At 45.8% G+C, this 27999-nt stretch overlaps 1 protein-coding gene across 1 annotated transcript; it reads left to right on the plus strand.

Moving 5' to 3' along the window:
- Window positions 1–27536, plus strand: ANXA13 (annexin A13). The gene is made up of 11 exons (XM_060242932.1): window positions 1–49; window positions 2516–2591; window positions 5006–5100; window positions 7650–7820; window positions 11025–11058; window positions 12073–12152; window positions 16648–16716; window positions 19045–19146; window positions 21361–21436; window positions 23806–23918; window positions 27410–27536. The coding sequence occupies exons 1-11, from the start codon at window positions 35–37 to the stop codon at window positions 27527–27529; spliced, it is 951 nt and encodes a 316-aa protein (XP_060098915.1). The 5' UTR covers window positions 1–34; the 3' UTR covers window positions 27530–27536.
- The last annotated feature ends 463 nt before the right edge of the window (window positions 27537–27999 follow it).

The raw sequence follows: 27999 nt of genomic DNA on the forward strand, positions 1-27999 counted from the left end.
AGTCAAGACAAAGGCTATTGAGTGCTAAAGGGAAATGGGCAACTTTCACGTAAGTAAACATCTCTCCTCCACTGACTCCTTCCCTCCATTTTTGCTCTGATGAGCTAACCGTCTGGCTTTTCCTAGGTGCTGCATGAATAAAAGGGAGCCCATATTAATATCTGGGTTGAGAATCAAAGGATTTGATCTGGTTTGCATCCTGAGGCTATTTGGGCTCCTTTATCTTAACTGCAATTCTAATCTCGAATTAAACATGCCAATTTTGTTGGTCCTCCTCAGTTGTGCGTGCATGTTAATGTCTGTAGATCTATTTACGCTTATTGTGCTGGTCCAGGCTAGCCTGACCTTGTCAGGATAAACATGCCAATTTTGTTGGTCCTCCTCGGTTGTGCGTGCATGTTAATGTCTGTAGATCTATTTATGCTTATTGTATCAGTCCAGGCTAGCCTGACCTCGTCAGATCTCAGAAGTTAAGCAGGGTCAGCCCTGGCTAGTATTTGGATGGAAGCAAGGGTCATTTTGTAGAAAAAGAGGCAGTGGAGCTCATCCAGGAATTGTTATGCTGCTGCACCTACTGTTCAATGGACACGGTGCGGGGGGAGGAGGCAGAAGCGTCAGAAAGGTTCAGGAGCTGTGTGTGCTCCTGTGAGCTCCTGCTGAATCCAAGGCCTGGATGGGAGACCTCCAAGGAAATACCAGGGCCCTGACATGGAGGGAGGCAAAAGAGAGCCAGTTTGGTGTAGTGGTTAAGTGTGCGGACTCTTGTATGGGAGAACAGAAGAAGAAGAAGACTGCAGATGTATACCCCGCCCTTCTCTCTGAATCAGAGACTCAGAGCGGTTTACAATCTCCTATATCTTCTCCCCTCACAACAGACATTCTGTGAGATGGGTTGGGCTGAGAGGGCTCCCACAGCAGCTGCCCTTTCAAGGACATCTCCTGCAATAGCTATGGTTGACCCAAGGCCATTCCAGCAGGTGGAGGAGTGGGGAATCAAACCCGGTTCTCCCAGATAAGAGTCTGGACAGGTAGGCTTAACCACTACACCAAACTGGCTTTGATTCCCGACTCCTCCACATGCAACTACTGGAGTGACCTTGGGTGAGTCCCAGTTCGCTCAGAGCAGTTCTGTCAGAGGTATCTCAATCCCACCTGCCTCAAAGGGTGTCTGTTGTAGGGAGGGGAAGGGAAAGGAGATTGTAAACCGCTGAGACTCCTTTGGGTAGTGAAGGGCAAGGTATAAATCCAATCTCTTCTTTTCTTCTTCAAACCACCTCTGAACATCTTTTGCCTTCAAAATCCTACTGGGTCACCATAAGTCTGCTTTGACTTTATGCCCAGAAGAAAAGTGCTTATTGTATCATTGAATATGTGTGTATCTGTGTGTGATGTTAATGTTTTGAATGTTTTAATGTTCGCTGATGTTCGCTGCCTTGGAAGATGCGTAAATGTACCACATTGGGGAAGTGGGGGGCGGGGAACCAAAACACTTTCTAACAACACTGAATCTGGGACAGATAACCCATGTTAGGGTTGCCAGCCTCCTGGTGGGACCTGGAGATCTCCTGCTTAGATCGGATCTGATTGGATTAGATTGGATCTGATCTCCAGCTCCCCTGGAGAAAATGGCTGCTTTGAAGGGTAGACTCTATGGCATTGCATTAGGGTTGCCAATCCCCAGTTGGGAGCAGAGGATCCCCCAGTTTGGAAGCCCCGCCCCCCTGCTTCAGGGTTATCAGAAGGGGGGAGTGCTGGACACTATTATTCCCTAAGGAGACTGATTCCAGTAGGGTATAATGGAGAATTGATCTGTGGGTATCTGGGGCTCTGCGGGGGGGGGGGGGGCTGTTTTTTAAGGTAGAGGCACCAAATTTTCAGCATAGCATCCGATGCCTCTCCTCAAAACAACACCCATGTTTTGAAAAGATTGGATTAGAGAATCCAAATGTATGAGCCCCAAAAGCAGAAGCCCCTGTCCTTCATTATTTCCAAATGGAGGGAAGACATTTAAAATTTCCAGGTATTTCCCAACCCTACCTGCCCAGCCCTATGGTTTTTCCTGGGACCAGGTTACCTGTCAGTGTGGTGTGGTAGTCCAGATCAAAACCAGAGAGATGCTTCTCTCCCTACTGTGTCGTGATACTAACTGAGAAGAATTTGGGCCAGGCACTGTGAAGATAAAAAAGATGAGACTTACACCATCCAGAGCATCTTGGAGAAAGGGCAGGACTTTAAAAAGGTGAACTGATAGCCCTGTGGGAGAACGGTGCAGTTCTGTATTCATGTAGTGAAACAGGAAAAGAGGCCAACCCACCTGGGCTTAAGGTCCATAAAGATCAATGCAATCAGGGATAAAGGAGACTTTTCCCAGCAGTTTGAATATTTAGGTGCTGGGGAGAGGGGACAGAGGAGGGACTTGGGCAGGTTCTGTTCTCTGTTTTTAAAAAGAGGAGCAGAGGACTAGATTAAAAAGTCATAATTGACTTCCCAGCTGAGCTCTCTTTCTCTTTCTTAGCCAACCGTTCGACGGCATCATGATTTCAACGCAGAGCGAGATGCCAAGAAGATACATAAAGCTTGCAAAGGGATGGGTAAGTAAGAATGCTGCCCGTTGTTATGTGAGAGTCCCAGGGTTGCCAACCTACAGGTAGTAACAAAACAAATAGGAGAATCATGGAAAAAGCACCACACCCAAGTATAACCGTGAAACTAATAATGAAAAAAAAATATTTGGAAAATAATATTTTTTAGAATGCATATGATTTTTATCAAACATGCAAAATTTAAAGTGACAACATAACACTATAGCCATATCACAATTACAAAACTCAGGGTGATGCACCCATAGAAAACTAACCACACATTCACACACACAATTATCACAGACACACCGCGCTCTCAAACTCACAACAATCTCTACACCATTATTTCCCATCCAACATAACACTACTTTTCAATAAATGGCTGCAAGGAGTCCTTTGAAAATTACGACAGAACGGACTCTTATAAGCGCTTTTAGTGTACAAGCACTTTTTTCCCAATGTTTGTAAAGTATTATTCTATTTATTGTCTAAAATGCAGTATGGTCCTGTCCAGTGTTCCCTCTAAACTGCAGAGTCTTGTGAGCAAAAATTCTACTTTGTGAGCTACTGGCATTAAAGTTGTGAGCTACTGCACACATTAGTGTGCTCTAGGGCCATTTTTCCTGAGCTAAGACAAAAATGTGTCAGCTGGAGGCTAAAAATCTGTGAGCTAGCTCACGCCACTCAGCTTAGTGGGAACACTGTGAGCTACTGGTATTAAAGTTGTGAACTACTGGCATTAAAGCTGTGAGCTACTGCATAAATTATTGTGCTCTGGGGCCATTTTTCATGAGCTAAGACAAAAATGTGTGAGCTGGAGGCTCAAGATCTGTGAGTTAGCTCACACTAATTCAGCTTAGAGGGAACACCGGTCCTGTCTCACCTTTTGTCCTTTCATAACAACATGGGAATCTATTCCAGAGGGGTAGCCAGGAGTTTTTTTGTAGAAAAAGCCCAGGAGGAACTTATTTGCATATTAGGCCACACCCCCTGGTGCCAAGCCAGCTAGAACTGTGTTCCTGTGCGTTCCTGCCAAAAAAATAAAAATAAATAAAAGCCCTGGGGGTACCATATTGTTTGTGCATGTTAAATGCTGTCAAGTCGCTTCTGATTTAGGGTGACCCTCTGATGACCTCCAAAATGCCCTCTCCTTAACAGCCTTGTGTAGGTCTTGCAGGCAGAGCTTCCTTGACTGAGTCCATCCATCTCATGTTGGCTCTTACTGTTTTCCTGCTGCCTTCAACTTTCCCGAGTGCTATCGCCTTTTCCAGTGACTCTTCTCATAATATAATACTGGGGTGGCCAAACTGTGGCTTGGGAGCCACATGTGGCTCTTTCACACATTGTGTGTGGCTCTTGAAGCCCCCATCACCCTGTCAGCTGGCTTGGAGAATGCATTTGAAGCTGAAGTTGCTTTCTTTCCACCTCTCTTTCCCTCCTCCCTCCATCTATTTGCCTTCTTTCCTTCTTTTCTGTCTTGTGGCTCTCAAACATCTGATGTTCCTGTCTCGTGACTCTCAAACATATGATATTTATTCTACGTGGCTCTTGTATTAAGCAAGTTTGGCCACCCCTGCTATAATACAATGCGACCAAAGTCTCTGTTTAGTCATTTTAGCTTCTAGGGAGAGTTCCGGCTTGTCAGGCGCAGCAATAATAAACCTCCAAGGTGCTGCTGGACTCCTGTTTATATTAAGTAGCAAGTGATTATACGCACGTACTTCTGCAATGCAGCTTTATTTACCTGAATATCCTTGCAACCCGGATAATAAGATAAGCAGAGGTATCAATTACAGTAGATTACGCAGCTATTTAAGGGATGCAGAAAGGCATGGGGCTACCTGGGGTTTCACTTCCTTGAAGTTCAGATAATGGGCCATCAGCTATATTCATTGTCAAAATTGTTTGTGATTGACTGTGCCAGTTCTTTGGCATTGTTTGTTTACTTTTATACTCTTAGGCTATTCATATGTGCATCTCTTGACAAAGGTACTAATCGAAACGGGAAATATAACGATCGAAATTTCGTTGAGAACATATTTTATGCACAGTGGGAGAATATATTTATTTCGCCTTTGAGTGTTGTACAAGTCTTTACATATTCCTTGGAAGCCTGGAACTGTAATGGAACTTGGTGGTTTGGTTTATGTTATTCTGGATATTGTATTTTTGGCAACAGTGTGTGTGTGACAACATTTTGAATTTTTCTCATAAGTAATACTAGTGTTTTGTGCATTATTTGTATGCTGGAGATATTAGTGCATTGTTTTCATTATACAAGGGAGATATCTGGTGTTTTCTGGCTGTTTAGTTCTTTGGTGCCAGCAGTGGGCCCGTAGGTGTAGAGGAAATAAGTGAACCTTCCTTTGCAGGTAACTCTGAGGGGGGTGATGGTGTTACATTCTCCCGATCATATTTTGTAGGGACCGATGAAAAGGTTATCATCGAGCTCCTCTCCACACGTTCGTCCGACCAGAGGCTACAAATGAAACAGAAGTACAAAACCATGTATGGCAAGGTATATTCATTGGGATAAATTTGTGTGCGTTTGTCATGCGTCAACAGAGCCATTTCTGATATACGCTAATGAAGAAAGGTGCCATTTCTGACAATTAATGATATTCAATATTTAGAGTTCCCAGCCTCCCGCCAGGCGAAGGGGTTCCCCTGATTTCAGGGCCCCAACCCATCACGCAGCTGGCCAGCAGGGGGAGCTCCGCCCCTAAAGCCTGCCAGCACCATAGAGTTTTTCCCCAAGTGATACAACATCCCCCCACTGAACCCATCACGTAGCTGGCCAGCAGGGGGAGCCCTGTCCCTAAAGCATGCCAGCACCATAGAGTTTTTCCCCAAGTGATACAACATTCCCCCACTGAACCCATCACGTAGCTGGCCAGCAGGGGGAGCTCCGCCCCTAAAGCATGCCAGCTCCATAGAGTTTTTTCCCAAGTGATACAGTGTCCCCCCCACCCCTGGCAATGAGCTCAGTGTGATAACATCACTTCCAGGTGACATCATTGTGCCACACATGCTTCATGCGTGTAAAGAGGATTCCCCATCGGGATCTGGATAAAACTTGGCAGCTCTATCAATATTATTTTTAATGAAACATGGCCACTTAAGGCTAGTTTCCAGTTCCTAATGCAACTGGTTACATGTTTAGGCCCACCTCTCATATATTTTATTACGCTCTCCTGGTGGGGACCAGAAAAGGTGCTGTTGAATGCCCCAAGGGGCACCAAAAGGGCTTTTTTTTTACAGCAGGAACTCCTTTGCATATTAGGCCACACACCCCTGATGCAGCCAATCCTCCTGGAGCTTACAGTAGGCTCTGTACGAAGAGCCCTATAACCTCTTGGAGGATTGGTTACATCAGGAGAGTGTGGCCTAATATGCAAAGGAGTTCCTGCTCCTAAAAATCCCTGGGTATCACATTGGGAACTAGGCTTGCCAATCCCCAGGTCCAGCGGGGGTTCTCCCGCTTTCCCAGGCTCCTTCCCACCCCAGTCAACTGACCGGCAGGGGAAGCCCCGCCCCCACAGCCACCATGTGACTTTCCACCTCAGACACCTTTTGCAAAGGCTTCCTCTTTGGATGGTGTGCCTGCGTCTTTAAGGCTGAAGGGGAGGGGGGGAGGCAGAACAACATGGCTGTGAATGCAGCCCAGACCCCTCCCCCCGTTTGTTACACAATCTTTGCAGAGGTCGCTTGCATAGTGTGAAGGAAAACTTGAAACTTTGGTTACCCTGTGTTACTGTGAAAAACTTGGAAGTTCAGCAACTTGTGAGTAGAGGTGCCAATCCCCTGGTGGGAGCAGGGATCCCTGGTTTAGAGGCCCTCCGGAGCTTCAGGGTCATCAGAAACCAGAGTGGGGGGGGGGGGGGCGGGAAATGTCTGCTGGGCCATATGGTATATTAATCCTGTGGTATCTGGGGCTCTAGAGGGGAGGTTTTTTGAGGTAGAGGTACCAAATATTCAGCGTAGCATCTGATGACTCGCCTCAAAATGCTCTCCAAGTTTCAAAAAGATTGGACCAGGGGATCCAATTCTATGAGCCCCAAAAGAAGGTGCCCCTATCCTTCATTATTTCTAACGTAGGGAATGCATTAAAAAGGTATGTGGTCCCCTTAAATGTGATGGCCAGAACTCCCTTTGGAGTTCAGTTGTGCTTGTTACAGCTTTGCTTATGGCTCCACCTCCAATGCCTCCTGGCTCCACCCCCAAAGTCCCCAGATATTTCTTGAATTGGACTTGGCAACCCTATTGGGAACCCCTGCGATAGGGTTTGGATTGCAGAAACAAAGTCTGAGCAATAGTGTTTAGACTGCAGAAATCTGAAAGGCAGAAATCAGACACAGCTGGAAAAAAGCTGGAACAAAGCATAAGCATTTAAATACAAAATATCAAACAATGCAGAAATTACACATTAAGAATAGTTTAATGATAATATGGGTTCAATCAGATTGATTGTATTCTGATGCAGGAATTATTGCCTTAATGTTAATCTTGTTTTCATCTTGATCTCTCTCCTTGGATAGAAAATGGTCTACGTATCTAGACACATCTATATAACTTAAAATTCTTACTAGATATTTTATTGTATGTAAGTATTTATGCTTGTTTATAACCTGATTCCATAAGATTAATTGTATATGATTATTAATATTGATATTAACTTGTATATTTTCAAAATTCAATAAAATATATAAATGGGAAAAAAAGAATATACTTACAGTAACAGCCAGTACCCAATAGTATAGTTCACAGTCCCTATCCTTTTACTAGAGCATATTTCTGAATTATTCCATTATAGTACCACACTATTACCTGTGTTTTTAAAAAGCCTGTTTGTGTGCACATGAAAGCTTATAATTTGAATAAAACTTAGTTGGTCTTAAAGGTGCCATTGCACTTGAATTTTGTTCAAATTGGCATAGTCTGTGGAAAGCCACAAGAGTTCTCCCTTGCTGGACTGGGGTGGTGCTCTCTGAACACTTCACACCCATCCTCTGACTTCCAGTCTGACTGACATGTCTTTGTACGTCTTTGCTATGATCTTTTGCTCAGGATTTGGAAGAAGTTCTTAAAGGAGAGCTGAGTGGGAACTTTGAAAAGACAGCACTGGCCCTCCTGGACCGGCCATGTGAATACAATGCCAGAGAACTTCGGAAAGCAATGAAAGGAGCAGGGACTGATGAATCTGTACTCATTGAGGTCCTTTGTACACTGGTCAACCAGGTAGGGGGGCTGTATTTTTGAATCTTTGGCATGCCTTTAAGAAAAATGACTGCAGAGGAGGCCAGTCTTAGTCAAGAAGTCTTGGGATCAGTGTTCCCTCTAAGCTGAGTTAGCGTGAGCGAGCCGACAGATCTTTAGCCTCCAGATAATACCGTTTTGTCTTAGCTCTGGAAAAATGGCCCCAGACCACAATAATTGATGCAGTAGCTTACTACTTTAATGCCAGTAGCCCACAAAGTAGAATTTTTGCTCACAGGACTCTGCAGCTTAGAGGGAACATTGCTTGGGATGGAACTAGAAGTCAACGTTCTGGTTTAGAACCCCAGGGTTCTGAATCCCACGTCACCATTGGAATGGAAATGCAAGACAGATGTAGTTAGGGTTGCAAGATACCCCCTCCCCAGCCACCCATGGGGGGATGGGGAAAGTACAATTGCCAGATCCAGGTTGAAAAGCTCCCAGAGATTTGGGGATGGAGCCTGGGGAAGGCAGGGACCTCAGTGAAGTACAATGCTCTAGAGCAGGGGTGTCGAACTCATTTGTTATGAGGGCTGAATCTGACATAAATGAGACCTTGTCGAGCCAGACCATGTCGGACCAGGCCATGCGTGTACCTATTTAAGATTAGGTAGCAGAGTGGTAAAGCTGCAGTAATGCAGTCGGAGCTCTCTGCTCACAACCTGAGTTTGATCTCAGCAGAAGCTGGTTCAGGTAGCTGGCTCGAGGTTGACTCAGCCTTCCATCCTTCCGAGGTCGGTAAAATGAGTCCCCAGCTTGCTGGGGGGAAAGTGTAGATGACCAGGGAAGGCAATGGCAAACCACCCCATAAAAGGTCTGCCGTGAAAATGTCGTGAAAGCAACGTCGCCTCAGAGTCAGAAACGACTGGTGCTTGCGCAGGGACTACCTTTACTTTTTTTTAGGAGAGCTATAAACTTTATAAAGGACACAGACAAACACAATTCGATTGTGAGACCCGATAGATGTTGTTTACCTTGACTTCCAGAAAGCTTTTGATAAAGTTCCTCATCAAAGGCTCCTTAGAAAGCTTGAGAATCATGGAGTAAAAGGACAGGTCCTCTTGTGGATCAAAAACTGGCTGAGTAATAGGAAGCAGAGAGTGAGTATAAATGGGCAGTCTTCGCAGTGGAGGACGGTAAGCAGTGGGGTGCCGCAGGGCTCGGTACTGGGTCCCATGCTCTTTAACTTGTTCATAAATGATTTAGAGTTGGGAGTGAGCAGTGAAGTGGCCAAGTTTGCGGATGACACTAAATTGTTCAGGGTGGTGAGAACCAGAGAGGATTGTGAGGAACTCCAAAGGGATCTGTTGAGGCTGGGTGAGTGGGCGTCAACGTGGCAGATGCGGTTCAATGTGGCCAAGTGCAAAGTAATGCACATTGGGGCTAAGAATCCCAGCTACAAATACAAGTTGATGGGGTGTGAACTGGCAGAGACTGATCAAGAGAGAGATCTTGGGGTCATGATAGATAACTCACTGAAAGTGTCAAGACAGTGTGCGTTTGCAATAAAAAAGGCCAACACCATGCTGGGAATTATTAGGAAGGGAATTGAAAACAAATCAGCCAGTATCATAATGCCCCTGTATAAATCGATGGTGCGGTCTCATTTGGAGTACTGTGTGCAGTTCTGGTCGCCGCACCTCAAAAAGGATATTATAGCTTTAGAGAAGGTGCAGAGAAGGGCAACTAGAATGATTAAAGGGCTGGAACGCTTGGGACTCTTTAGCTTGGAGAAACGTCGACTGCGGGGTGACATGATAGAGGTTTACAAGATAATGCATGGAATGGAGAAAGTAGAGAAAGAAGTACTTTTCTCCCTTTCTCACAATACAAGAACTCGTGGGCATTCGATGAAATTGCTGAGCAGACAGGTTAAAACGGATAAAAGGAAGTACTTCTTCACCCAAAGGGTGATTAACATGTGGAATTCACTGCCACAGGAGGTGGTGGCGGCCACAAGTATAGCCACCTTCAAGAGGGGTTTAGATAAAAATATGGAGCAGAGGTCCATCAGTGGCTATTAGCCACAGTGCATCTGTGTATATAACATTTTTTGCCACTGTGTGACACAGAGTGTTGGACTTGATGGGCCGTTGGCCTGATCCAACATGGCTTCTCTTATGTTCTTATGTTCTTACAATTAAAGATTTTTTAAAAAACTTAAAAAATAAAACATGCTTAAAACATTAACACTCATTGGTCTCAAAGGCGTTTTCCTTTTATTTCTTCCATGGTATCCTAGGAACTGGGCAAAAGAAACTCTGGCTCTTTCCTTCCTTCTCCAGGGGAAGAGGAGGGGGAGGAGCCTCAGCTAACAGAAGGAAGGCTCAGTAGCTCTGCTGTGCGATTGCAAAGCAAGCCTTGCAAAGCAAGCTGATATGCAGAAGGAAGCAAGAGAAAGGGAGAAGGAAGCAGATGACAGCCAGATGCTCAGGGGCCTGATTTGGCCCCTGGGCCACATATTTGACATCCCTGCTCTAGAGTCCCCCCTCAAAGCATCCGTTTTCTGCAGGGGAACTGATCTCTATAGTCTGGATATGAGCTGCAATTCCAGGGGATCTCCAGGTCCCCCCTTGAGGCAGACATCCCTTTCTCAAGTATATTTAGCTAACATCAGGGCTTTTTTTTTAGCAGGATCACACAGCAGCGCAGTTCTGGCTGGCTTGGCACCAGGGGGTGTGGCTTAATAGTCAAATGAGTTCCTGCTGGCTCCCCCCCCCCCCAAAAAAAAAAGCCCTGCTAACATCATCAAACTTCCTCTTGAGAGTATTCCTGTAAAGATCCATAGATGGTTAGAAGGTTGATATCTTCCCTTTGGGGAACAGTTCACTGGCCTCTGCCTCCAGCAACTCAGATGGCGTACTTTAGCACAAAGGCTTCCAGCAAATTATTAACACTATTTAGTCATTTTCTGCAGGGAAACTGGTCTCTGTAATCTAGAGATGAGCTGTAATTCTGCGGGATCTCCATGTCCCAAATGGAGGTTGGCATCCCTAGCAGAGAACACCCTTAGTACAAACAATATTTTGCCAGTCTGGATATAATTTAGAGAGAAGGGCTGGCTGGGAGGCAGCGGCGTTTACTCATGTTGCCATAAATCACAGTTTGCAATGATTTCCAAACCAGCGTGGTTTCTAAAATCATGTACACGTTACTGATCATGTGTGTTTATTATCTCTCTCCCAGCAAATCATAGCCATGAAGGATGCCTACAAAAGGAGTAAGTGAAATCTTTTTTATAGATAGAACCTGCTCCCATTCACAAAAACAGCTGTGTGTACTGGTGGTCAGTGTTCCCTCTAAGCTGAGTTAGTGTAAGCTAGCTCAGAGATTTTGAGCCTCCAGTTCACACCTGAGCTAAGACAAAAATGGCCCCAGAGCACAATAATTTATGCGGTAGCTCACAACTTTAATGGCAGTAGCTCACAAAGTAGAACTTTTGCTCACAAGACTCCGCGGCTTCGAGGAAACATTGCTGCCGGGTGCTGGAAAATGTTATCAAGTTGAACATATGAACATATGAAGCTGCCTTATACTGAATCAGACCCTTGGTCCATCAAAGTCAGTATTGTCTTCTCAGACTGGCAGCGGCTCTCCAGGGTCTCAAGCTGAGGTTTTTCACACCTATTTGCCTGGACCCTTTTTTGGAGATGCCAGGGATTGAACCTGGGACCTTCTGCTTCCCAAGCAGATGCTCTACCACTGAGCCACCGTCCCTCCCCAGTTGCAGGCAGGCTGTGGAGTTTTCAATGCAAGAGGCGGTGGTTTGCCATTGCCTTCCTCTGCAGAGTCTTCATTGGTGGTGTCCCATCTAAGGACTGACCCTGTTTAGCTTCCAAGATCTGACAAGAGCAGGCTATACCATACCATTCCACATCCCATATTACATTGGCGGTGGTGGAAAATGCCGTCAAGTCACAACTGGCTTTTAGTGACCCTGTAACTAAAGGCAGGCAAGAGATGAACAGAGGGGGTTTGCCATTGTCTGCCTCTGCATAGCAACTGTGGACTTCCTTGGTGGTCTCCCAGCCAAGCACTTATGGTGACCATGTAAGGTTTTCAAGGCAACAGGGGGTTTGCCATTGCCTGCCTCTGCATAATAACCCTGAACTTCTTTGGCAGTCATCCAGCCAAGTGCTAACGGGCTGCTTAGCTTCTGAGATCTGATACGAGTGGGCAAATCTGGAACATCCAGGGCAGGGCAGGGCACACAAGGTTTCTCTTTTCTGCACAGTTTTCGACAGGAACTTGGAATCTGATGTTCAGAGTGAGACGAGTGGGTCCCTAAGAAAGATCCTTCTGTCTGTGCTGAAGGTAAGAGTCTGGTTGTTGCTGTATCGTGACTGAGAAGACACTAGAAAGACCTGATCTAAAAATGGTCCTGATGAAGCAAATAAATTCACCAGTCTGGCTTTGGGCACTTTCACATGCATTAAATAACACCCTTTCAATACACTATGAAACTGGGTGAAACAGCAAAATCCACTTGCAAATGGTTGCTGCAGTGGATTGAAACTGCATTATTTAGCATGTGTGAAAGCATCCACTAGCTGTGATCACACACATTAAATAATGCACTTTCAACCCACTTTAAATGCACTTTCTAACTGGATTGGACTGTGTGAACTGGCAAAATCCAGTTGGAAAGTGCATTTAAAGTGAGTTGAAAGTGCATTATTTAGTGTGTGTGATCACAGCCTTTGTCTGCCCCAGTAACTTTAAAAAGGAGCTGCTACCCATGCATAATGTGTTTAGTTCCTTCCTTCCTTCCTTCCTTCCTTCCTTCCTTCCTTCCTTCCTTCCTTCCTTCCTTCCTTCCTTCCTTCCTTCCTTCCTTCCTTCCTTCCTTCCTTCCTTCCTTCCTTCCTTCCTTCCTTCCTTCCTTCCTTCCTTCCTTCCTCTCTTTCCCAGATAGACAAGATAAATTAAAATCAAATAAATATCAGCCCTCCTGGTATGGTAGCCCCGCATACCCCACTGCCTCTTATTTTTACAGTGGAGGAAAAATGCTTGGAGAGCCAGTTTGGTGTGGTGGTTAAGTGTGTGGACTCTTATCTGGGAGAACTGGGTTTGATTCCCCACTCCTCCACTTGCAGCTGCTGGAATGGCCTTGGGTCAGCCATAGCTCTGGCAGAGGTTGTCCTTGAAAGGGCAGCTGCTGTGAGAGCCCTCTCCAGCCCCACCCACATCACAGGGTGTCTGTTGTGGGGGAGGAAGGGAAAGGAGATTGTGAGCCGTTCTGAGACTCTTCGGAGTGGAGGGCGGGATATAAATCCAATATCGTCTTCTTCTTCTTGGTGGGGGGAACAGCATTGTGCAATACTACAGCATTGCAACTGTAAAACTGGAATTGAAGTTGCCGCATCACACAATGCTTTAGGAATCACCCCAAACGCTGTGGTTTTTACCACAGCATTTTGGTGAAATCCTAGAATGTCCGGTGACACAATAACATCACTTCCTCTTTTGCCAGAAATGGTGTCATGTGGTTCTGTTTTGTATGTCTCTGTCCCCTAATCCTCCTGCCAACTGCCAAGCAAGGGCTGGTGACCCTACCCTTTCCCCACTCTTGTAGTATAAAGATAAAGATAGACCACTGCTCAAGCACCAGTATAGCCCCCTCATTATTCAATACCATCAAATGAAGTCAATACCATCAAATGAAGTGACTGCTAGGGGAAGAAGAAAACAAGGGAAAGATCCTCATTATTCAGTTCCTTCCCTGACAGGTCGCCAGATCCAGCCTCCTGTGTCATGTCGCACGTTGCCTAGAAAAATCTCTTGCCTTTTTAGTTCCTTTTTGTTAACTTTTTGCAGAGAACAAAAAGCTTCTTTTTGCAGGAGGAAAGGGAAAGAACTGCCTTTAGCGTACATTTTCCAACATGACAATATTCACTAGAGGGCAGTATAAAAGTTGTGAATGTCTTTGTGAGACTTCTTTTTACATGCAAAAGAACCAAAGTATCCTGTGAGGTAGCACAGTTACAGAGGTGTGTTTCCAGAAAAGAAAAGGAAGAAGAAGGGGAAAAAACCCTGTTTCATTATATGCAATGCATCACCTGTGGCTGTTGTTAGCACAGGTAGAAAAAAACCTATTTTAAATAGAACATTATAGACAGTGCAGGTGATGCAAAGAAAATGCAAAGAAAATGCAAGGGAAGTTGGCCAAGTTTTCTGGGGGCTGACCAGCTCCCAGAAGCAGCATTTTGGGGGGCATTTGGGGCCACAGCAGGAAGGGGGAAGTGGGGTAATCCTATTTCCACAGTTGGGAATGCCATCTACTGAAATCTAGATAGGATCCAATTGCCAACTTTGGGAATTCCCCCAACAGCCGGGTCTTTGAAAAATACCCAGAGACTTTGGGGCTGGATCCAGGAGAAGGTGGGGTTTGGAGAGGGGAGGGGCTTCAGCAGGGTACAATGCCATAAAGTCCACCCTTCCAAGCAGCCATTTTCTCCAGGGGAGCCAATCTCTGCCAGCTGGAGATCAGTTGTAAAAGCAGGAGATCTCCAAGCCCCACCTGGAGGCTGGCAACCCTAATCCAAACCAAAGTGTTGGTTTAGGAATGGGCCCTATTCAGTGGGGAGACCAAATTCCCACTCTCCCATGAAGTTCTCTGGGTCACCTTGGGCTACTCATTCTTTCTCAGTCTAATCTTCCATGCAGAGTTTTTGTGGACATAAAATGGAGGAGATGAGTGTTGGAATAAGCGACTCAACATGCCTGGAGTAGACGTTGAGGAGCACCACATTGCTCTAACTTTATATAAGTGTTATCTTCTTCATGAGGGTATCTCTGTCTTAACCTGGGAGCTGCTCTCTGACCCTTTGTCTGTGTGACTTTCACCACTTCTCCTCATGGCTCTTCACAGAGTCTAGGGTTGCCAATCCCCAGGCGGGGGCAGGGGATCCCCCGGTTTGGAGATCCTCCCCCCACTTCAGAGTCATCAGAAAGCGGGGGGAGGGGAGGAAAATGTCTGCTGGGAACTCTCTTATTACCTATAGAGATTTATTCCCATAGAAAATAATGGAGAATTGATCCGTGAGTACCTGGGGCTCTGGGGGGGCTGTGTTTTGAGGTAGAGGCACCAAATTTTCAGTACAGCATCTAGTGCCTCTCCCCAAAATATCCCCCAAGTTTCAAAACGATTGGACCAGGGGGTCCAATTCTATGAGCCCCAAAAGAAGGTGCCCCTATCCATCATTATTTCCTAGGGAAGGAAGGCATTGAAAAGGTGTGCCGTCCCTTTAAATGTGATGGCCAGAACTCCCTTGGAGTTCAATTATGCTTGTCATAGCCTTGATCTCGGCTCCACCCCAATGTCTCCTGGCTTCACTCCCAAAGTCTCCTGGCTCCACCCCCAAAGTTCCCAGATATTTCTTAAATTGGACTTGGCAACCCTAACGGAGTCAGATGCATCTCTAGCTCTCTTCAGCAGAAGCTGTGGCCTCATATTTCCATGTGCATGATGCTGATTTAGCTAGCCACTTGTGATAGGGATTAGTATTCTTTAGATTAGGGATCTCTCTCTCCTTTCTGCTGCAACCTGAATATGAACCAAATCTACCTATTGGCAGCAGAGGAGAAGACTCACAATAATAGGTTGGGTGGGAAAGTACCGGCTGCATATTAGGAAAAAAACTTTTTCACAGTAAGGTCGTTTTCGCACTCACCTTCCGCCGGCGCGACCCCCCTCTTCACCGCGCAGGATCTGCGCGGATTTTGCACTAAACGCTGCGGAGCAGCCAGAAAAGCCGGAAGCTCCCGGCGCAAAAGCCGCTCAAACTGAAACCGCCAAAAAGCAGTTTGGCGTTTTGCGCGGCTTTTGCGACGGGAGCTTCCAGCTTTTCTGGCTGCTCCGCAGCGTTTAGTGCAAAATCCGCGCAGATCCTGCGCGGTGAAGAGGGGGGTCGCGCCAGCGGAAGGTGAGTGCGAAAACGACCTTGTTCAACAGTGGAATCAGCTCCCTAGATAGGTGGTAAGCTCCCCCTCCCTGACAGTCTTCCAGCAGTGGTGGGACAAATGCCTGTCAAGGATGTTCTAGGTTGATCCTGCATTGAGCAGGGGATGGGACTAGATGGCCTGTATGGCCCCTGCCAACTCTGTGATTCTATGATTCTACCTGCATAAATGTATGTTTTACTTTTGCAATATACTTATTGGGAGTTTTATTTACTGCACTGTCATGCTTCTCTGATTGGGCCAACTCTGCTACTGGAGAGCCAGTTTGGTGTAGTGGTTAAGTGTGCAGACTCTTATCTGGGAGAACTGGGTTTGATTCCCCACTCCTCCACTTTCACCTGCTGGAATGGCCTTGGGTCAGCCATAGCTATCGCGGGAGTTGTCCCTGAAAGGGCAGCTTCTGGGAGAGCTCTCTCAGCCCCAGGGTGACTGTTGTGGGGGGGAGAAGATATAGAAGATTGTAAGCCACTCTGATTCAGAGAGAAGGGTGGGGTATAAAACTGCAGTCTTCTTCTTCTGCTATATTAACCAAATATCTCAACAAGGAGAACTATCAGCGTCACCCTGAGCCCCTAAAAATGTGTTAGAGAGTACATTCTTATCCTGGCTTTCCTCTGAGGAACTCAGGGTGACATACATGGTTCTCCTCTCCTCAGTTTGTCAGAAATGAAGTTTGTCTTATGGAAGTTGATACCCCGAAAAATGTTGTTGGTCTGCAAGGCACTACTGGACTTGAATTTTCTTCTGCTACAGCACACTAACATAGCAAACCACCTGAAACTACTTCCCATTGATGTTTGACATCTTTTTTTATTGTTTGTTCCCCACACAATATCATTTTCACCAGGCTAACAGAGAGGAAGGACTGGAGATCAATGACAGCCTAGCTCAAAAAGATGCCAAGGATCTTTACGAAGTAAGCATAACCTTAGTGCAAGATGGAAATTGAGTTGGTACGTGGAGAGCACAAAGCAAGGTTGTCTGCTCTGGGTTGGGAAATACCTGGAAATTTGAAGGTTGGGGCCTGGTTAGTAGGGTTGCCAGGTCTGTGTTGGAAAATACCTGGAGACTTTGGGGGTGGATCTGAGAGAGGCAGGGTTTGGGGAAGGGAGGGGCCTCAGCATGGTACAATGCCATAGAGTCCACCCTTCCAAGCAGCCATTTTCTCCTGGGGAGCTAATTTCTGCCAGCCGGGGACTGTTATGCATTGTGTTGTACTGGGGTCTTGTTGCCTGTACTTGAGACTGACACTCCTTGCAAACCAGGATCCTGAAGCCTGGAAGAACTGGCCAGTCAGGATGCTAGGCATATAACAACTTGTAACGAAGAGATGCAAATGAAGGATTCTGGAGATAGCCAATCAGGAGGCTAGGCATGTAACAACTTGTAACAAAGAGATGCAAATGAAGGATTCTGAAGTGAGCCAGTAGAAGTAACTGTTGCCTGCTGGGAGGGCGTGGTTAATTATGGCCAGAGTGTATATAATGAGTGAAATGCATGTGCTGTTTGTGACTGTTTCTTCTTGCAATAAAGTGCTCTTGGTTAATTCAGAACTGGCTGAATTCTATTTCAGGGATCACTTGTAAAAGCAGGTCTCCAGGCCTCACCTGGAGGGTGGCAACGCTAGGGCAGGGCTTGAGGGGGCATCAGCAGGGTATAATGTCATAGAGCAGGGGTGTCAAACGTGTGGCCTGGGGGCCGAATCAGGCCCTCAAGCAACTGGCTGTCATCTGCTTCCTTCTCCCTTTCTCTTGGTTCCTTCAATATCACAGCTTGCTTTGCCAGGCTTGCTCAATTGCACAGGAGCTACAGAGCAAAACCTCGATTTTCTCCATTGGTTAAGGCTGCTCCCCCTCCTGGTCCCCTGGGGAGGGAGGGAAAGAGCCAGAGCTTCCTTTGCCCAGGTCCCTGGATCCCATGGGAGAAATACAAAGAAAGCACTTTTAAGACAAACAATTGCTAATGTTTTAAGCATGTTTTATTTTAAGTATAACAGTTTGCTTTGCAAGATTTGCTCAATCACATAGGAACTACAGAGGAAAACCTCTATTTTCTCAATTGGCTGATGGAGGAAGGTGGGGAGGGATAGCCTGCTCCGGCGGGGAGGACAGGATATAAATCCAATAAACCTAAATCTTTGTTAGGCTCTCTCAATCGCACAGCAGAGCTAATGAGCCAAGTCTCTCTTTCCTTCAATTGGCTGAGACTCTTCCCCCCACCCCCAGTTCCCTGGGGAAGGAAGGAAAGAGGGGTTTGGATAAAAATATGGAGCAGAGGTCCATCAGTGGCTATTAGCCACAGCATATTATTGGAACTGTCTGGGGCAGTAATGCTCTGTATTCTTGGTGCTTGTGGGGGGGGGGGGGGTGGGCAAAGTGGAAGGGCTTCTAGCCCCACTTGTGAACCGTCTTTTTTTGGCCTGATCCATTGGCCTGATCCAGCATGGCTTCTCTTATGTTCTTATGTAAAGCGTCAGGAAAGCACTTTTAAGACCAACGTGCTAATGTTTTAAGGATGTTGTAAGGATTTTTTAAACATTGTGTTTGCCTGTGTCCTTTATAAAGTTTAAATCTCTGCTACCAGATCATAAATAGGTACACACATGGCCAGGCTGAACCCAACATGGCCCGGCCCAACAAGGTCTCATTTATGTCAGATTCGGCTCTCATAACAAATGAGTTTGACACCCCTGCCATAGAGCCTGCCCTAAAAAGCAGCCATTTCCTCCAGAAGAGCTGGTCAGCTGTAATTCTGAGAGATCTCCAGGCTCCATCTGGAGCTTGGCAACAGAGACAAGGCAGTGCAGCTACCCAGAGGAACCCCTGTGCCCTTAAGCAGGTTGGCAGCCAAATGAAAAAACTCTCTTTTTATAGCTCCAGTTCTTTCTCAACCAGCACAGACCAAAACAACAACAACACGGGTTGATCTCTTCACCCTACGCTTTCTTCTTTCCCTTCCCTAACATTCCAGCCAGGCACTTGGAAACTGTCAACTGCTCCTCAGTTCCTATTAAGCAAAGTCTGAATGTTCACAATTTAATTTATTTATTTTAACATGGAGTTAAAAGCTTCCTTGGCGGCTCGCTGCATCGCTGAACGGCCCTTATAAGTACGGACATCTTCTCCCCCTGGCCTGAACTTTTAAATTACACTTGCATTGCTGTTTAAAATCTCGGGTGGGGGTTGTCCTCTTCGCGGAAGATTGGGCAGCAAGGCCAGCCTGATAACCATTTTCCGTTTCTGAGGCAGGAGAAGGCCGCTGGGGGACGGATGAATCGGCTTTCAGTCAAGTCTTGGCACAGAGGAATTACATGCAGCTCAGAGCTACCTTTGAGGCCTACAAGCGTGTAAGTATCCTTGTTCAGGATGCGGCCTAGGGCTGGCGCAGGGTTGATTTACCAGATTGAGCTATTTGCTACTCTCTTGCTTGAGAGCATGTTCTCTATAGCTACAAAGCTGAGGCAGAAAATAACTAAAAGCTAGGGTTGCCAAGTCCTCTTCAAGTCCCAGCAGGACTTTATACCATAGAGTTTTACCTCCCAAATGGCTAGATCATCCAGGAAAACCATAGAGTTTTCCAGAAAATGCCTAGAGCAGCCCACGTGCGCGCCACCATTTTGATGATGTCACTACCAGGTGACGTCATCGTTCCAGCAATGCAGGGGGGGGGGGGCTGCGAACCTCCCGCGTGGGAGATTCCCCGCCCGGACCAGGGGCTTGGCAGCCCTACTAAAAGCAATGAGTCCTTTGTATATCTGTTTTTGTTTCAGCTGCTTTCTGGTGGGAGACTTTGTACTGGCAACCTTCTTTACACACTGCTACTATGAGCAGCAGCAGTGGGAGGGGGGGAAACAGCAATATGGCAGTATCATTACATCACTTCTGGTACAGTGACACAGGGTAGTTCTAGGAACTGCCTGAAATATACCATAGAAACTTTTGCCATCGAGTTTCTGATGATACTTGGAGCTGCCCTTTGTCACTTCCAGGTTTTTCTCAAAAGTGACATAGCAACACAGCCAACATGTCCCCACCCTCCAGACCTCTCACCTCCAGGCTCAGCTTGGCAGAGCCAGTTCTTTCACTAGGCAAATTAGGCATTTGCCTAGGGCACCAGGTGGGGGGGGGGCACTGAATTGGGCACTCCTCCCCTCCTGGTGCTCTAGGCAAATGCCCTGGTTGTAAAGCGGCTGGCTGGCTCCACTTTGCCTCCCTTTCTGATAGGAGCAAAGCCAACAGTTGCATAGCAGCCTGCTGGCTTTGGTCCATCTCCCAATCAGAAGGGAGGCGGAACAAAGCCAGCCGTCTGACTGGCTTGCGCAGCTTTGCCTCCCTTCCTGGGTGCCCCCCCCCACCCTACTTCATGTGAGCGGCAGAGGGGGCACTGCAGAGGGGGGGCTCTGGCAGTGGCCTGCCTAGGGCACCATGCACATTTTAATTCTCCAACTAAGACCGCTGTCTTTCAAGACAACCACTGATCAGTCCTCTTGAAATGTACTGGGTCTCAATTGCAGGAGACTCATTGCAGTTGATCGTAGCTCTTTATGGGTGATCACAGCACGGCAATGGTTAAACTGCTGAACTGGGTCAACAGGGCCAACTCAAAGTCCCCACGCTTGAACATCATTGGATCATTTGAACCAGCACAGGGATGGCAATTGGTCTGGGGAAGTGAGATTTGAATCCTGCTTCCCACTGTTTCAGTGTCCCCAAGCTCAGTCACGTTTGCTTCTTGGGAGGACAGCTATGGCGAACCTGGGCAGTATGATAAAAAGTAGAGACATCACCCCGCCAACAAAAGTCCGTATAGTCAAAGCGATGGTATTCCCAGTAGTAATGTATGGCTGTGAGAGCTGGACCATAAGGAAGGCCGAGTGCAGAAGAATAGATGCTTTTGAGCTGTGATGCTGGAGAAGACTCTTGAGAGTCCCTTGGACTGCAAGAAGATCAAATCAGTCAGTCCTAAGGGAAATCAACCCAGACTGTTCCCTGGAAGGTCAGATGCTGAAGCTGAAGCTCAAATACTTTGGCCACCAAATGAGAAGGGAGCACTCACTGGAGAAGACCCTGATGCTGGGAAAGACAGAAGGCAAGAGAAGAAGGGGACGGCAAAAGATTAGATGGCTGGACAACATTACTGATGTAACTAACATAAATTTGTGCAGACTTCGGAGGATGGTAGAAGGCAGGAGGGCCTGGCGTGACTTTGTCCATGGGGTCGCAAAGAGTCGAACTTGACTGTGCGAATGAACAACAACACATACACAACGCCTCTTGAGAGCTAAACTCCCCTCCTAAATAGTTGTTTTGCAACTGCAAGAGAAACATTGATTTTCTGATTTCCTATTCCATTTGCCATCTTTTTGGTCCTGCGTCCACGTCTTTAACAACTGACTGGCACACACAAAGATTTTCCCCACCCCATCATTATTCCTGGAAAAGCTTGTTCTGGACCAAGAGCAGGGCTAGAAAAATAAAACTCTTAATGTGATTTGTGCCCTGACACAATAATCTCCAGCACCGTAAAAATATTTACATTATTCCTGTTGTTTTGATTACAGTTAACCGGCAAAGACATTGAAGACGCGATTAAGAGTGAAACTTCTGGAGATCTTGAGAAGGTTTATCTAACTCTTGGTAAAAATTGATTTTTTAAATCGTGATCACTTGGCATCCATAATGGGTTGGACTGAATTGGTAAATGCCACTAATCCCCCTTTCTCACTGCAGCCTCACCCCCTATTGCTTGGGATTCTATAGAAAATGCCTTTCATGGAATGGATTCAGAGGAGTTAGCTGTGTTATTCTGTTGCTGCAATCCAGTGAAGAGTCCCAGAGCACCTTTAAGACCAGGGCTTTTTTTGTTGCAGGAACTCCATTGCATATTAGGCCACACACTCCTGACATAGCCAATCCTCCCCGAGCTTACAGTAGGCCCTGTGCTAAGAGCCCTGTAAGCTCCTAGAGGATTGGCTATATCAGGGGGGGTGGCCTAATATGCAAATGAATTCTTTCTACCAAAAAAAGCCCTGTTTAAGACTAACAAATTTTATTGTAGTGTAAGCTTTCGAGAAACACAGCTCTCTTTGTCAGATGCATGGAGGGTATGTAGAAAGTGGCCAGAGATATATAGGTGGTAAGGGGGCAGTGGATATGGGAAGTGAATGCCATGTAAATATTTCATGGAATAGGCTGCAGTGGGAAAGCAAGAGACAGGAAAGTTCCATCCTGCTAATGGAAAATTTAGTCTGGGCAGAATTTGCCCAGTCATAGATCCATGATATTGCATGCAGTAAATAAATTTCCCAAGAAGTATATTGCAAATTTATAGAACTTAAATTTATTCAAGTCGATTCAGTTCACATGTGGGTTGCAGTTGAAAGGAAAGAAAAAAACCTAATCTAAAGAGTACTTTCCCTCTCACAAGTGGCCAGGTAAATCCTGCATTACATATGTGGAAGTATGAGGGCATTGTTTCTACAGGAGACACCTGCAGAAATGTGTGACTCCAAGAGCCATGTGAGGATTGGGGGGAAACAAAGTGCACAGAGAGAAAGAGAGGAAGGGTCAGAGGGCAGCTCCCAGATGAAGACAAACAGAGGCAATCTAATTCAAAGAGATAACACTCAGGGGTGGAATTCTAGCGGAAGTGTCTTTGCATATTAGGCCACACCCCCGATGCAGCCAATACTCCAGAAGTTTACAAGGCTCTTTTTTATAAGCTCTTGGCTACATCAGTGAGTGTGGCCTAATATGCAAAGACACTCCTGCTAGAATTCTACCCCTGATAAGACTTATACAATATTAGAGGAATGTAGCACCTCTCAGTGTCCAGTCATACTGAGTTGCTTGCTCCAACAATTTTGGGAGGACCACCACATTGGCAAAATGGCATCATCTTTTTGGATCAATCAGTGTTTCACAGTCCACCCTTCTGGTCTCTAATGCCTTTCAAAAGTTTATTAGTAAGATGGAGCCAGCCTGATCTTCAGTGTGTTCTCAGCATTTACGAATGAGTTGTAGATGGCCACTTAACATGAAAGTTCTGCTTTAGCTTTCAGAGCTAACAAGCCATCGAGAAGTGGCATCGTGTTTCTCTTTCACACACGTACTATGTCTAAAATGAAACCATGATAAGGCAGATGAAAAATCTGCAAATTTCAGTCCCACAATACATAGTGTGCTGCCCAGAGAAGGGAGATAGCTTAATCAAAAACACCACCCAGCATATGCATACAATTTCAACAGTAATCCTTAAACAGACTTACTCCAGTACCCCAATTTTGTCAGATCTTGGAAGCTAAACTGGGTCAGCCCTGGTTAGTTGTCGGATGGGAGACTACCAATGACGTCTAGGGTCACTGTGTAGAGGCAGGCAATAGCAAACCACCTCTGTTCATTTCTTTCATTGAAAACCCTATAGGGATGCCATAAATTGGCTGCAACTTGATAGCACTTCCCACCAACACCAAAGCTCATCCAAGCTCAGTTGAACTGCCTGGATGACTTTGCAGTGAGTACCCTCCAGGGGTTTTTTTGTAGAAAAGGCTCAGTGGGATCTAATTTGCATATTAGGCCACACCCCCTGACATCACCATTATTCAGCACATGACTTTTTGTGGGAAAAGGCCAGCAGGAGTTCATTTGCATATTAGACCACACACCCTGACATCACCATTGTTCAGCACAGGGCTTTTGTGTATAAAAAGCCCAGCAGGAACATATTTACATATTAGGCCACACCCCCTGACATCAAGCCAGCCAGAACTGCATTCCTGTGTGTTCCTGCTCAAAAAAAGCATTGGTACCCTAGCTCAGGGTTCTTAGCATGATGGCTGGCAGAGCAGGTGGCTTGCATTTTATATCTAAAACCAAATGCTCACAGAGTTTTCCTCCAGACACCAAGTTACTTGGCCACACATTTATTTATTTTTTGGGGGGGGGGGGCGGGGAGTGTGTGGGGCTTGTTGTTGATCTGAAAGTCCTGATAAAATGTTATTCTTTAGTAAGGTGTACAAAAGATTGCCAAGAATACTTTGCTACCCGTCTCTATGATGCTATGAAAGGAGCAGGAACGGATGAGGAAACGTTAATTCGTATTTTGGTGACAAGGGCTGAGGTAAGTGAGAATCATGTTCAGACAGGGAGAGGCACAAGCTTCTAACCAGGGTTTATTTTTTTTGGTAGCAGGAACTCCTTTGCATATTAGGCCACACATCCCTGATGTAGCCAATCCTCCAAGAGCTTACAGGGCTCTTAGTACAGGGCTGACTGTAAGCTCCAGGAGGACTGGCTACATCAGGGGTGTGTGGCCTAACGTGCAAAGGAGTTCCTGCTACAAAAAAAGCCCTGCTTCTAACCCTCAGTAGTGATACAATGGCGTCCAGATGCCGCCCCCTCAGTCAAAACATATCAATTTTTTAAAAGTACTAATTTTGTTAATTCTCTTACTACTGCGGCACCATTGTTCTTGGGAGGTCGCAATTAAATATCCCAAATAAAATAACTATCCTGAAGGGAGCAGTTTCAAATTCTACTTATGTTTGCTTGTCACTAGTTACAGCATTTTAAAGACCAGCTGAATTCAATGTTTTACAATAATAAAATAAAACAAGACCCCCGATAATATCTCTCTTAAAATTTGCTAGATATTAAATAAAGTTACCAAAGGTAACACTGACATCCCCTTTCAAAGGCCATCGCTATATTTAGAACCAGAAAGCTCTTTTATTTAGTGAGAAGCGATTCACATTTCAAATGCTCTTCCTAGCCACCTAGCCTTCACTTTTCCACCATGAGAAACCATGCCAGAAACTGTCCCAAGCAAAGCCTTTCTGTTAGATGACAGACTAACATACGAAACTGGAATTCTAATTCTGCCTGCCCCAGAGACAGCATGGTATAGTGGTTAAAGCAGGGGTCATTTTGTAGAAAAATAGGTGGCAGAGCTCATTAGCATAACTCATTAGCATATGCTGTCGTCCCCCCCCAGCCAAAAGCAACCGGATGCAAGAAAGGAGAGCCCTGGGCGAGCGAGGACTGCTTGGGCTGGCTAGAGATCCAGCCAGCCCAAGCAGGCCTCGCTCACCTGGGGCTCTCCTTGCTCCCCCCAGTCAAAAGACCAGCAAGCTACTGCCACCCAAAATCACATAAGTGGAGAAAGGGTGGCACGGGCTTCTCCAGGAGTTAATGAGGGCTGCTGGGGGTGTGGCAAAGCCCCTGGTGGCTGGCTGGCTACCTGCTCTCCCAATCCAGGGATTGTTATGCAGCTGCACCTGCTATTCGATGGACAAGGTAGGTGGGGAGGAAGAGGGGGAACCTTCAGGAAGGTTCAGGAGCTGTGCTCCTGTAAGCTCCTGCTGAATCTGAGGCCTGGGTTAAAGTGTCAGTCTAGGGGTCTGAGAAACTCAGGTTTAAATCCCCGCTCTGCCATGGAAGCTTGCTGGGTGGTCTTGGGACGATCACATACTCTCTCCCTAACCTAGCTCACAGAGTTGTTGAGAAAATAAAAGAGAGCAGAGGCGAATGCTGTAAGCGATTTTGGGTTCCCATTAGGGAGAAAAGGCGGAATATAAATAAAATAAATAATAATGTAATTAACATGTTTCTTCTGAATTATCTGGGAAGAATGCTGAGCAAAACCAGAGCAGTTCTATTGTATGCATTCTCTGCAGCATGTATTGCTATTGTCCATCGTTTGGAAAACAAATATTCTCCAAATATACAAGAATGGCAGGGAAAATGAAGAGCTTTTTGTATGGTCAGATTGACTTATCTTCTGAAAACGAAAGGCTTTACTGGCACAGACAATTGGAATGAGGCAATGGCACTGTGGAAAAATATCGGCTCTGTATTGCATATGATTTGGTTAGGAATTAATGTTATACTTGTATTTGGGGGTTTTCCCATGTATTTTTTAAACAAAAAAATCAAAAACTTTAAAGCAAAGAAAGAAACCATGCCGGAGAAAATGACAGATTCAACAACAGAGGTTGTCGTCGGACACAGTTTCCTTTTTACTACCAGAATGTGTTTCTAGGATTGCTTCTGGAAGTTCCTTTTTCTGGGACTTTGCTGAAGTTAATGGCATAGGGTTGCCAATCCCCAGGTGGGGGCAGGGTATCCCCTGGTTTGGAGGCCCTCCCCCTGCTTTAGGGTCATTAGAAAGCAGGGGGAGGGAAATGCCTGCTGCACACTCCATTATTCCCTATGGAGACTGATTCCCCATAGGGTATAATGGAGAATTGATTGGCATGTATCTGAAGCTCTGAGAGGGCTGTTTTTTTGAGGTAGAGGCACCAAATTTTCAGCATAGCATCCGGTGCCTCTCCTCAAAATACCCCCCAAGTTTCAAAACGATTGGACCAAGAGGTTCAATTCTATGAGCCCCCAAAGAAGGTGCCCCTATCCTTCATTATTTCCAATGGAGGGATGGCATTTAAAAGGTGTCCTATCCCTTTAAATGTGATGACCACAACTCCCTTTGGAATTCAATTATGCTTGTCACAACCTTGCTTATGGCTCCACCCCCAAAGTCTCCTGGCTCCACCCCCAAAGTCCCCTGATATTTCTTGAATTGGACCTGGCAACCCTATGATGGCAGTTTTTTCCAGGGAAGGGACTCTGAATAATGCACATTTAAAATTATTCCCACCACACCACCCTTCATACAATGCTGTTTTGGGCAGATTCTGAAGAGTAGCGGATATAAATCTTCTTAAATAAATGCAATACCAAGGAAATATGTTAATGTGTATGTTTCAGACAGTTGCCTTACTATCCAAAGTATGGTGTTGGTCTCACTTATCTGGAAAATCACGGTTTCTGGAATTATTGGGAGGCATTTTTTGTATGTGAGCTACTCACCCAAACTAGGTATACACAGGGCTTTTTTTGTAGCAGGAACTCCTTTGCATATTAGGCCACACCCCCTGGTGTAGCCAATCCTATTGGAGCTTACAGTAGGCCCTGTACTAAGAGCCCTGTAAGCTCTTGGAGGATTGGCTACATCAGGAGGATTGGCTACATTGGAGGATTGGCTACATTAAGCAAACATATCTACTTGCAAGGAGTTCCTGCTACAAAAAAAGCCCTGTCAGAAATCAACCCTAGAGTTATGCAGACATCTGAATAGGCCCTAAGATGCCTCTTCACTGCCAAAAGTAAAAGCTCTTACTCTAGAAGAAAACAGAGACAATAAAGATGCAATACGCAATATTACCTGATCCTCTCCCAGATGGGAATTTTGTCTTCTCGCACCTGTCTCCCCAAGAATCCAGGACTCGGAAAGTGAAAAGTTGGGATGCTCAGTCCTCTTGTCCTCCTGTTCCATGTGTTCTCTGCAGGGCAAAACTGGCAGCAGAAGAGCAAGATAATGTCCAAAGCTCCTGGGAGAATCTTAAACTCCTTGGTTGGTTCAAAGCTTTGTCTAATTTTAGGGCAGGGTTTGAGGTGCATAAATGATAGCCAGAAAACTGCAAGTGGAGGTTATTGCAGAGCTTACCTATCTTATGCGATTTTTCCAAGTATTTAAACTTAGAAGTCCAAAGAGCATTTCCCAGACTGGCAAAATGGTTGCTCATAATTTCTTCCTCTGTCTTTCCTTTGAAGATTGACCTTCAAACCATCAAGGAGAAGTTCCAGAACAAGTACCACAAGTCCCTGGCAGCAGCCATCCAATCGGATACTTCAGGAGACTTCAAGAAGCTGCTGATTGCACTGCTACATTAAGCGAGCACATCTACTTGAAAGGAAGTGCCATTGTATTCAATGGTGCTTTGTCCCATGAAGTTGTTCTTAAGATAGCTCTGTAAGGATGCAGTCCTAAAAACCCTTATCCAGGGGCAGTGTTCCCTCTAAGCTGACTGAGTGTGAGCTAGCTTTTTTTAGCCTCCGGCTCACACTTTTTTGTCTTAGCTCAGGAAAAAATGGCCCCAGAGCAAACTAATTTATGCAGTAGCTCACAACATTAATGCCAGTAGCTCACAAAGTAGAATTTTTGCTCACAAGACTCCAAAGCTTAGAGGGAGCATTGTCCAGGGGAAAGGCCTAGTGATTCTAGTGGGGCTTTCTTCGGAGTAAATATGCATAGGGCTGCATTGTGTGTCACAAAAGATGCCTAAATTATAGGAGTCTTTTATAATATATGAAAAGTAGTGCTATCCTTAAAATAATTCAGGGTTATTTCTCTTTGCAGCCGC

The sequence above is a fragment of the Heteronotia binoei genome, chromosome 7, assembly GCF_032191835.1.
Source record: "Heteronotia binoei isolate CCM8104 ecotype False Entrance Well chromosome 7, APGP_CSIRO_Hbin_v1, whole genome shotgun sequence".
Classification (NCBI taxonomy): Eukaryota; Metazoa; Chordata; class Lepidosauria; order Squamata; family Gekkonidae; genus Heteronotia; species Heteronotia binoei.

Excerpts from the sequence above, each read along its gene's own strand:
- ANXA13 (XM_060242932.1), top strand. Across the intron at positions 5,101-7,649 it reads ACAAAACCATGTATGGCAAG|GATTTGGAAGAAGTTCTTAA; the intron begins GTATATTCATTG and ends TCTTTTGCTCAG. Across the intron at positions 11,059-12,072 it reads GAAGGATGCCTACAAAAGGA|TTTTCGACAGGAACTTGGAA; the intron begins GTAAGTGAAATC and ends TTTTCTGCACAG.